The sequence below is a fragment of the Crocodylus siamensis genome, chromosome 15 (assembly GCF_052110815.1).
Source record: "Crocodylus siamensis isolate JL-2025a chromosome 15, ASM5211081v1, whole genome shotgun sequence".
Taxonomy (NCBI): Eukaryota; Metazoa; Chordata; order Crocodylia; family Crocodylidae; genus Crocodylus; species Crocodylus siamensis.
The window spans coordinates 30,395,694-30,407,806 of NC_143409.1; the positions used below are offsets into that span (position 1 = coordinate 30,395,694).

The 12,113-nt window shown below is 42.6% G+C and overlaps 1 protein-coding gene across 3 annotated transcripts in view; it reads right to left on the reverse strand.

The window, feature by feature from the left end:
* The window catches only part of UBE2Q2 (ubiquitin conjugating enzyme E2 Q2), an 88,431-nt gene that overhangs the window by 32,468 nt on the left and 43,850 nt on the right, over positions 1 to 12,113 (reverse strand). For 2 of the 3 annotated variants that reach the window (XM_090028770.1, XM_090028771.1), the window contains exons 4-5: positions 11,513 to 11,569; positions 7,474 to 7,614 (exon numbers count right to left, since the gene is read on the reverse strand). In XM_090028770.1, coding sequence (XP_089884896.1) covers positions 7,474 to 7,614; positions 11,513 to 11,569 — 198 coding nt within the window. The remainder of the gene's footprint in view (positions 1 to 7,473; positions 7,615 to 11,512; positions 11,570 to 12,113) is intronic. The other variant, XM_090028772.1, reaches the window with a different exon arrangement.

Below are 12,113 nucleotides of genomic sequence, written 5' to 3' on the forward strand. Positions count from 1 at the left end.
TACATCAGCTGCCATAAGTTACAAAAATGCATTTTTGCCTTTTAGATTTCAGGTAACCGAGCTGAATGTCCAATGTTAACTTCTATTTGATTTTAGACAGAGTGAGCAAAAAAGGATCTGATTGCTGTGTTAGTATTCTCACTGTTTCAGTATCTGCCTAGGCAAGTAACAACTAGTTGGGTCAGTACATATATCCACAGAAATTAGCATACACTAATGCCAAGACTTAGAAGGAGTATAGCAGTATACGACACCTTAAACATTTTATCATGTAAAACGCATACTAATACAAAAATGTGTACTAACTTTATACCTGGTTGCTACTGAGCTTTAATTTGCACTTGTAGCAGGGCTCCCAGCCACAATGGTGCACCATGCCCAATGAAACTCCACCCCAAGTCCTAGGGATTATGGTTGCTGTAATCCCCAGGGTCTGGGAGTTTCATACACCTGAGCCCTGGGGAACATGGCAGCTGTGGTCCCTAGGGTCCAGGGGTTTCCTCATACTCCTGAGCCCTAGGGATTGCTGCACCAGTGATCCCCTAGCCCTGGGGGTTTCCCACACCCCTGGAAGTGGGGAGATCACTGCAGTGGGAATCCTCCAGCCTCAGAGTTGCATGGGATGCCCCTGTAGCTGGGAGCCCCTCAACTGAGGGAGGTGCCCAGCTTTGGGAGTTTGTTTACTGCTGGTGCAGGGGGAGCCCCCACTTCACTGGCAGTAAGGTGTGATGGGTTATGTGCAAATCCCACAAACATGCCTTCTGCCATGCCACACATGCAGGCCAGGAAGTCCGGAAGTGGGATCACATTAGATCCCATCACACCTTTACATGCACATGTAGAGGGGGCCTCCAGTTAAAACAGATCTAATTTATTCTACACTTAAAGAAAAATTTGGGAAATTTTCTTTCTAGAATGGAAGACTCAAAACAGATGTGTCCTTATCCTGTTAAGGTTAAGGTATGCAACTTGCAAGTTCGCCACTTTCTTTTTACACAAGATTGTGTCTCTTGTGAGAGAACAGTTGACTGAGGATATCTATTTCAATTCATGGGAGTCAAGAGCAGCTTGCTACTATACAAGATTAAGACCAAAGAGTATATATGTAACTAGCAAAACTGTGGATGCTCATATGCATTTATATGCTATGAGGACCATTGGTAGTGGAAAGGGGATGGGGCTACCAGGGATCAGACCCCACAGATGCAGGGCAGCAGGTATGGCCACAGGGCATCCTGGCTACAGGCTCCAGGCTACTGCAGCAGGGGGGCAGGAGAACGTACACTCAGATACGCAGCCAGGATCACAGCCCCAGTATGTGGCTGCCCACCACAGCAGGCGAGGTTTAGTCTACTTTCTTTGTGAAGAGGGTGGGGCTTGGGGGATGGGGGTAAATTGAGACCCCCACAGTGCAGGAGGGAGTGGGGCAGGGGCAAATAAGGCCCTGGCCAGGCTGGGTAGTAGGAAAAATCAGAGCCTGGGCAGTGCATCTAGGGGTGTGGGGGGAGGGTGCACCACAGGGGAGCCAACATGGCGGGGCACGTGCCCTTCCAGTCTGTGCGTGGGACGAGGGTGGGCTGCGCTGTGCTTTTCCTCTGCACCTAGCTGCTGGCCACTGCTGCCACAGATGGGGGGTGGGGGGAAAGAGAGGGTGGGGCACGTGTTCCCCAGGCCTCTGCCAGGGTGTGCACTGCAACGGGAGCCTCCCGTGCCCCTGGAGGAGCCACCTGGGCTCCAATTTTTCCACCACCTGGCCCTCCCCGGGCCCCGTTCCTCCCAGCCCTCGCCTCTGCCTTGCTCCCTCACTGCTGTGGCCTCAATATGCACTCCCCACCCCCACCCACCATGGCCCTTTTTCCGTTGTCCTGCCCCATCCCCCACAGACTTAACTGCTGGGGGGGGGGAGGGGGCCATGTGCACGCATGCTCAGTCCCCCTAAATAATGTTTCCTCCCTCCACCTATTTGGTCAGCAACAAGTGGCAGGTCCACTGGGACCCCTCCACAAATCACTAGAGGGAGCCAAAAATGGTGGCATATTTAAAACCATGGTTTTCACCTCCCTACTGATCAGGACTTCCCCACCCCAGCACTCCACATGGCCTCACCAGTGCTGAAGAGAGAGGGAAATAAGCACTTTTCTCGATATACTAGCAATGCTCCTATTAATGCAGCCCAGTACACCATTAGCCTTTTTTGCAACAAGAGCACCACTGTTGATTCATATTCAGTTTGTTGTTTATTGTAACCTCCCAGTGGCAACGCGTAGGGAGTGCATGTGCACCCCCTGACCAACTGTGCTCCACGCTTAGGCGATGGGTGGGGGACAGACAGGAGCACCGGTGTCCCCCCTGTGAGCACCAGCTGGGGAGTGCAAGTGCCACTCACCAGTCGGTAAGTTTTGCTGTGCCCTCCTGCCCCTCATCGGTGAGATTGGCTGCGGTGGGAGAAGAGACACCTGACTAAGGTGGCACCAGTCACTCATGGTAACGCCAGGTCCTTTTCTGCAGAGCTGCTGCCCAGCTAGTCCAGCCCCCAGCCTGTACCAGTGCATGGGATTTGTTCCATCCCAAATGCAGGACTTGGCACTTGTACTTGTTGAACCTCATGGGATATCTTTTGGTTCAATCCTCCAGTTTTCTGGGTCATTCTGAATCCTACCCCTATGTTCCAGTGCATTTACTATTCCTTCCAGCTTGGTGTCGTCATGTGCAAACTTGTTGAGGGTGCACTCCACCCCATCTTCCAGGTTGTTGATAAAAGACATTGAACAAAACCAGCCCAGGACTGACCCTTGGGCACTTCACTCAAAATAGGCTTCCAACTAGATATCAAGCTGTTGACTACTACCCCTGAGCCCAACGATCCAGCCAGCTTTTTATCTACCTTATGGTCCTTTCTTACAAACAAGCTAAGGAAGTATGGATTGAATGAATGTTGAGAGAGGTCATATCAAAAGTCTTGCTAAAGTAAAGGTACATCATGTCCACTGGGCTCCCTGTATCCACAAAGCCAGTCATCTCATCATAAACAGCAGTCAGGTTGGTCAGGCATGACTTGCCCTTGGTAAGTCCATGCTTACTGTTCCTATCCACCTTCTCCAATCATTTAAAAATGGATTCCTTGAGGACCTGCTCCATGATTTTCCCAGGGGCCAAGGTGAGGCCAACTGGCCTGTAGTTCCCTGGATCCTCCTTCTTTCATTTCTTAAAGATGGGCACTATGTTTGCCCTTTTCCAATAGTCCAGGGCCTCTTTCTTCTGATCACCATGAGAACTCTCTCAGAAGCCTTCGATACACAGTGTCTGGTCCCATGGATTTGTACACGTCTAGCTTTTTAACATAGTCCCTAACCTGTTCTTTCACTACTGAGGGCTATTCACCTACTCCTCAAATGGTGCAGTAGTCTAGGAGCTGACCTTGCCTGTGAAGACTGAGGTACATTGAGTATTTCAGCCTTTTATGCATCATTGGTCACTAGGTTGCCTCCCCCATTTAACAAAGGACCCACACTTTCCCTGATCTTCCTCTTGGTGCCGACATATTTGTAGAAACTCTTCTTGTTATCCTTCATGACCCTTGATAATCAACTCCAACTGCACTCTGGCCTTCCTGATTTAATCTCTGCATGCCTGAGTATATCCTTATATTCCTCCCTAGTTGTTCATTCATTGTTTCTACTAATTGTAAGTCACTTTTTGTGTTTCAGCTCACTGAACGGTTTTCTGCTACTTCATGTTTCTCAATCACATTACAAATTTGGAATCATTTTATTTGTGAACAGACACTGTATAGTTACTGCCTGCCACTTCCCTATTCCCTTTTTTGTTTAAACGTTAACAATTAAAATGTCTTCCACTACACTTCTGTTCAGCTTTGCTTGTTTTGCCATTCTCTGTAGAAGATGGGAAATATACTGAAAAGTAATAGTTTGTGTAAAAATGAAATCAAATTGGACACTTAAGAACTGCATTTGTGGCTCAAAGCACTAAGTACATTCTCAATGAGTTTACAGCAAAAGTTGGGCTTGTAGAACATATTCCCTAGCATTTGAGGTGGGAACAATATTTTGCTATAGTTACACCTCTTGGTGGGTATGTATACAAGGATAGAGAGCATCACTAGCATCTTGATTAACACATTCTCTTTTGGATCAGCAGTGCAGCTATAGCTTTCAGTTCTCAAGTCTGAAGGATGAGGCCTTTGAGAAGATATTTATCTAGGACAGCAGCTACTATATCTCATGACCCACAAAAGGACTGTGGTTCCTCAGCAGCAGCAGAATACACAATTCCCTGTACTCAGCTGACCTTGTTTATGCACTGGCATCAACAAGAGCATCTTGGCATGAGGAACTGTTATTATGCAAGTTGAATCTGCTGTTGTCAAACAAACCAGCAAATGTTCATTTCAGTTCCACTACAGACAGAGGGAGAAGAAAAGGGAACCCAATGTCTGCCAACTGGAAGAGAACAAGTCTGTAGGGAAAGAAAATGAGCAGCTTTTAAAAATATTTTACAAGCAAAAGAACTTCAGTTAAACTTAATACTAAACACGACCTATTTTCAGCTACATTTGATTTCAAAAGAAGAGTTTGAATGACTACACCATGACCTCCAGCTTCTGTGCAAAGGGGATTTTTTATATTATGCCGGTCTTAAGTTTTAAGTAGCATCTGCCACAAGCTCTACGTAAATGACACCTTTAAGGGTATGCACAACTAAGAGTCATATCTGAATGGTCAAGTCCTTGGAGCACTAGTGCCATTCAGTTTGATGACTGCTTTTGGTCCCAAAAAACAATTTTGGCCATGGCCTATTTGTAAAGGGAACCCCCCACCAAAAACAAAACAAAACACCCAATACCCCCAGAGAGGAAGTTAAAGATAATATTCAAAACTGTATGATATCCTGTACTTTTGTTTACTTGAAGTCAGAGTCTAGAACAGGTATAACAATGGAAGGGAGGGACTACATTGTTCCCTTCAAAACAATCACATTTTGGAATAAATCTGCCAAGCTTACAAGTCAAGCTTTTATTTTTTAATAATATTTTGCCATACTTTTCTTTGTGTGTCAGTTATCCAGGTCACTAAATCAGTTCCTGAATAATGCAGGTCACCATCAGATATCTAGGAGGTACACAGGGTATGTGAAACAAAGATTTTTATAGTCTGACCTGGGAAAATCTGCATCGAGAAGGGATAGAAAAATTATCCTAGGTGAACCAATACCATGCACCACTACAGGCTTGGGGCTGAGCTCTGCAAAGGTCCTGGGGGGTACAGCAGGCAATAAGCTGAATATGAGCCAGCAGTGTACCCCATGTTGCCAAAAGGTTAAAGGCATACTGGGGTGCATTGCTAGGTGTGTTGCCAAAAGGGTCAAGGGAAGTGATTATTCCCCTCTATTCAGCACTGTGTTCAGTTTTGGGCTCCCCACTACAGAAAATATGCAGACAAATTGGAGAGAGTCCAATGGAAGGCATTGGGGGCTGGGGCACATGACTTGAGGAGAGCCTGAGAGAACTGGGCTTAATCAATCTGGAGAGAAGAGAGTGACAGGTGATTTAACAACAGTCTTCAACTACCTGAAGGGTTGTTACAAAGGAGGATGGAGTTAGGCTGTTCTCAGTAGTGGCAGATGACAGAACCAGGAACAGTGGCCTCAAGTAGCAGCAAGGGAAGTTTAGGTTTGATATTAGGAAAACAACAAAACAAAACACCTCTTACTAGGAGGGTAGCTCAGAAAGGTGGTGGAACCTCCATCTTTGGAGGTTTTTAAAGACCCAGGTACACAAATCCTTGTTTTGGCTGGGATGATATAGTTGGGGACAGTCCTGCTTTGAGGAGGGGGTTGGACTAGATCTCCTCAGGTCCCTTCCAACCCTAATTTTCTATGATTCTATGTCTTTTCATTAAGTGCTCCTCTACTCCACTCAGTTTGAACCGTGATGGCAGTGAACAGGAGGAGAAACTACACCAGATCTTAAGGTTCAGATGAAAAGGGATTTGTTGACCAATAATCATGGTGAAAAAAGCACAGGCATGATGCTTCATGGAGCATTCATGAACCCTGTATGAGCATTAAAATGAAAACAGGTTACAAAACCTACCTTGTTTAAAGCAAGCAAGCTACAATCCCTTTGATTTTGTTTCCATTATTTTAGAAGTAGTTTTGGTTGGCAGAAAAGGTTTTTAAAAGTTTTTACTTTTAGTCTCTTCAATATAGGGATTTGAGGGGGGAAAAAAAACCCACAACAAAAAACCCAACAAAATCCAAAAACCAAAACAAGACACTTGACTAGAAAAAAAAAAAAAATGTATGCAAAATTTTAAATGAAAGGCTCTTGTGAAAGATTTTTTTTTTTTTTTTAAAGGCTCCATTTCCTCCCACAGAAATTCTGTGGGTGGTGGAACCTTATCTGGCAATGAGTACCACTGACTCTGTGGAGATTACATCCCTGGAGAGAATGCAGAAATCACAAAAATCTAAGCAACTTTTCTTGCTGTATTTTCTGTAGTTATCATAGGATGGTATGGTAGAGAGCAACTGCCTCCTTGTTGCCACTGCTTGTGGAAGGGACAACCCTGAAATAATAAAACCTGAAGTGCACAAGAAGGGAGGAGGGATTTTGCAGTCTACATCCTGCTTCTGTGCTAAAAGCCAGTGTTGTTACTATGCTTAAAAAAGAGTTTATCAAGAGGTGCACAAACAGCCATACACCATCTTCTTTGGCATAAAGCTGTGAGTATACAAGTGTGGAAAATCCCCTTAAAAGCATGAGCTCCAGGGTTTGCAATATAAGGGTTGATTCCTTTAGAGATAACTTTTGCATGTGTCTGGTTAATCAGTCTCTCCCAGAGAAACAGCTTATAATCACAACCTGCTTTATGTTCATTTTGCAGTGAAGACAGTCACCTGATAACACAGAAGGCAAGTAGGGGAACACTTAGAAAGGAAAACCAGCTAAGGAGATGGCTTGATAGCACTGGCAGTTAGTAACAGCTCTAAGTAGTGTGAAAAATGGATCTGGGTGAAAAAGTTTCTCTCACCCTTTTCTCCAGTCAGTCATTTTTAAAGCTGAAATCCAAGAATTCTTTAATCCACCTTGATCAAACAAATTAAAATTTAAACTGGCATATTTTAACTCAACTGAAAAAGAGGCATGCCACAGAGCACTTTGAAGTAAGCATGGCACTTCTTTGGGATACAGCCTTGCAGCAAAACTCATTTTGAGCCAAGGGTTTTCGAAAAGTTGCATCTAGTGATCAATTAACTTTGGAGTTTTAGAAGACGTTTCACTAAACCAGCTAAATGGAGTATCAGAGCAAGTTTCAGGGCCTGAAGCTACTTGGCCCAAAAACGGTAGAAATCAGTCAATGTTTTACATAAGCAGTAGAAGACTGCATTTGGTAGACAAAGCGTAAGCAAGTGCTGCACATAAATTAAAATCTAATACTCAGATATACTTACATTTAGGTGGTCTTGCCTTTGATTCTTTCTGATTTTTTCTAAAATTGCCAGGTTTTCTTTTTCAATGCCTTCATCCTCAGATTTCTTTCCATCAACTGGCTCTTCCTCCTTCATATCATAGTGATCTAGGTCTTCAATGTCCTACAAGATGGAAAACAATTGACAGAAAACACGAATCGTAAATTCCAGTTAGTACAAGACACTACTCTTAATTATACAGCTTGGGAACACAGGTGGTGGTGTCCTGTGCAGACTGAGATAGCGATATTTTAATGTTATTTTTATTCTGCCTGGACTTTGTTCACTTACTCCCTAAAATGTATTTATCTTTCTCTGACTGTAGAGAAGGTCTAGATTCATCTCATGCTTTTGTTAACAGAAACCATAGCAAGGAGGTAACTTTTGCCAAGTGAGGGCAGGTGGCTGGTAACTGTGGTGGACTAGTCCACTTAAGTACATAGAAATAGGCAGCTACTGTATTTTGTAGTGAGTTAGCAGGAGACACTTTGTATTTCCAAGTTCTAAACGCAAATCCTTACCACCACAGTAGAAAACTAAGAGTACTACATTACTAGCCAGTACTGCATATGGATTAACAAATCTGGAAAAGAGAAGTGCCATGTTATGCGATATGCGACTATTTTGGTAGAAGGTGCTAGAAGTAGTGTTTGTTATTCAGGCGCTTTTAGAGGACACATGAGGTATGGTCCGAGTTGAGAATGCCGGATTATAGTTCAGGAGACAAGGGCTTAATTTTTAATTCCAGACTATGTTTGACAAGTTAGTTAAAAACATGCCTCTAAAAAGGGGGCAATACAATCTTAGAGGTGCAACGTGAAGCTAAAAAGTACCTTTTAAAAGGCGATTCAGACTTAATGTATGGTCCCCAATACAAGTACCCAAACTAGCAAGAGTTCATTATTTTCTAAAAGGAGGTATTTGCTCTAGAGTCCTTGCTAAATTTATTCTGTCTAGTCAGTAATGGGATGCTTTTTTGTTTCCCAGACACTGCCCTCCATGCTAAAGTATACAGAATGTCATATACTTTGGACTCCTTAGGGCTGCCTTGAAAGACCAGACTGAACAACTGTGAGCAGAGATGCACTGCTAAAGCTAAGGAAGGTTTAGAAATGTCTGTTTGGTGCATCTTTGTGCAAACTTCTGCAAGGATTTTTCAGACAAAGAAACACCAAAAACAATACAATAAGTAGCGATACAGCAGGTATCGTAATTAGTTCTTATTTGTTATATTTTAACTAGTCTGAAGAGGATTACTTCTGGTGCTGACATGCACATGGTGACATACTTCCCTGTTCTCCTCAGGTTCTGTTGTTGCCTCCAAGAACCTGCTAGGTCTTACTGAAATGTAGTTCAAATAGGCAGGCAGCAACTATTCAATGCATGCTATATTTTGTTGCATACAAACACACCCTGGAATATTATACGGCCCTTGTTGTTTTTTTTTTTAAAAGGCAGACTATAGCTAGAGTCAGGACAGAGCCTAATCTTCAGCTGATTCACTCTCCCTTTCCTGATTAACTACCTGAAACCCTAGCTGCTACTAAAGACTGATTTCCATGGGTCAATCTAATATTTAAAAAAAAGGTTTAAAAGTGTCAAAGGCTATGAAATAGGAGGAGATACCAGCAGCAGCCAGCAGATTGTGAAATTGCCCTAGCAAAAGGTTAGCTTGATTAGTAGAACAACAAGACTATTAAAAAGGAGAGATAATTGTAATGCAACAGTTGCCGCACTGTGGGGGGCATGAATTAAAGGAGGATGCTTCCATCCTGGGCAGAAAATTAGCTTCCCTGCTCGACACATACCCAATTCGGTGCAAGAAACTATAGTATAAACTAGGGCTGTCAATTAATCACAGTTAATAGATGCAATTAACACAAAAACAAATTAATGCATTAATTTTTTAAACAAGCTTTAAATTGAGCCAGTTTTGACCAGGGGTGGGCAAAATACAGCCAGCAGTAGCTGGGCGGAAGGTGCTGCTTGGTGCAGGGGAAACACAGTCATGTCCATCCTCCAGCCCCGCTGCTGGGCCCTTCTTGCTGCAGCTGGCTGCCTGTGCTCAGGCTGCCCTGTGGCACCTCTGCCACTGTTACTGCTGTCTCCAGACCACTCAGCAGATTAATGGTAGCAGTGCAGAGGGGCTGCAGGGCAGCCTGAGCATGGGTTCCAGGCAGCTGCAGCAAGAAGGGCCCAGCAGCAGTGAGGGTGGAAGAGCTACTTTCCTCTTGTGCTGAGCTTTAGCCCAGCAGTTACTGCTGCTCAGCATGGGTGAATGAGTCTGGACCAGGTGTGGGGTGGGCTAGGGTTGGGGTTGCGCACACAGATTCCAACTGGTCTGCTCTGGCATGCTGGAGTCCACAGTGGGTACAAGGCAGGCTGGGGTTGGGACTGGTGGTTGTGGTGGGAAGGAGCCACAGGGTGCATGGGCTCCAGGATGCTGGGTGTGGGGATGCTATTTAAAAAAAAACTGTGCAATTAAAAAAAAATTAATCATGACTTTTTTTTTAATCTCACAATTAAATTGGTATTAATAGTCTGTCAGCCCTAGTATCAATCTTAACATAGCCTTTATTCATACTATAAGCCAACAGCAAGGATAGTGCAGGGTAAAACACAAAATCTACAGTGGATTGCTATTCTACTCTTTTTATACATTACAAGCACTTATAATCAAGCCCATATCATTGCATCTTATAGTATGCTGATTAATGATCATTATAATTACAAGCAGGCCACCGTATTTTGCCAACTTTACCGCGCAAAATTTTTGTTTTTTCCGTCTTAACATGCTCTTTATGATCAATCATGTTTGGTGCCCTATACCTTTACAATTTACTAATTAATGAACCTATTCAATAAATGCATCCCCTATACATTGATTGTTTCAGGTCTGGTCATACCGTCTTGAGTGCTTTTGCCTACTATAGCAGATTATACTGGTTCTATCCATCTCAGGAAGTTCTTGAACAGATCCCAGAAATGTTCTGATGCACTCTGCTGCCACCCACAGAACTTTAAGTCCTGCAGTCTGGGCCTGTCTTATAGCCTACATGATCAAGACAACCTTTTTCTGTCCAGAATGGCTTGTAGGGAAAGTGCATTGGGCTGCTTGAAAAACAACAAGAAAACTTCACTCAGTCTGTCTACAGGATGTTCTTTTACAGTTATTCTAGTCCATGAAGTACAGTATCTGGCTTCTTTGTGGAAAACATGTATTCTCTCTATTCAAAGAGGAAGTTCTTTACCCTGGTTCAGTACCCTTTTAATTAAAAACAAAGTGTCCAACTCCAAGCAGTCCTCATCTAATAAAGTCATTTATACTTGTTTTAACAAAGTAGGCATTTTTCTAAGACATTCTAAAACATTGTGGAAATAATTAAGAAGCGGGGGTTTGGATATTACAAGCAGCTCGTTAAAATGGAGCACCATGTCGCTAGACAATCGTATTACCCACTTAAAGTTTAGCACGTCTGCTATTTCACATTTCTTTTCATCTTCTTCAATGTATTATAGTTAAAAATTAGTCCCGCTGCTTTATTAAAAATAGTAGCAAGCTAATTTACTAAAGCCTCTGTCTCAACTTTTAAACAAAGTCAGTTTATAGGCTATTGTAAACAGGAGTTTACAGTGCTTGCCTGCTGATCTGGCCTAACATTTAACATATTGTTTGAATAATCCATGAACAGATGTCTACGTTTTAACATTCAAGCACCTTGTTTCCAGCAGGATACTCTGAAAATGAATGAGGAGGGGAAATTAAAAAAAAAAAAATAAAAAAAAAAAAAATCACATTGTAGCAGATGGAAAGGTACTTGAGAACCCAAAAGGTAAAGTTTAAAAACTGTTGGGGTCAATACTCTATAGTGTTGTTGTGAAATATTTTTTGATAAGGCACATGGGTATCTTGCTTATATTAGCAGCCAAGGCAAGGACCATGCAAATTTTCCAACATAATGAGAATCTGGCAGAAGACTAGCAATCTAACAAGTTTTCATGTATGTGTATATACACATACTTCACCCATATCTTCCTCTTCCTCCTCCTCTGATGTTACTTCTTCTGTTGTTCCATTCTGGAATACAAAATTAGGTTTGTGTATGTCATTTTTTGCTTTACTGCAAAGGAGCTGTGCTGCTGACCAAAAGGAATACAATAAGTGTGCAGTTTATGGTTTGCTAACATTCAGTTTAAACCTAAAAGATAAAGGAACCATTTTTGTTTACCCTGTTCCCAGGGAGAAATGAAGATATTTTTCTTTGCAAAGCCCAGACCCAATGCTGTTCTTAGTGGCATACTAGCATAACAGCAAAAATGTTAAGTGGAACCTTAAACAAAAGCTGATAACAAGGATATCCTATTCAGAAAACAGCAAAACTGTGGTGAATTACTAAAATTAGATAATTGATGTCATCCAACATCCAAAACAGATCACCATACTGAACATTCAGAGTCCATGTATGGTCTCTGTTAATGAATGAATCAAAAAGTTTATTTTTATAATAGTTCTAGATTTGCAATGTTAATATCTAACAATTGATGCGTAAGTATTTTAGTCTGCATTATTTAATGACATATCAACTTTTTTTTTTTGCAATTTCCAGAGATTATCAGAAGTT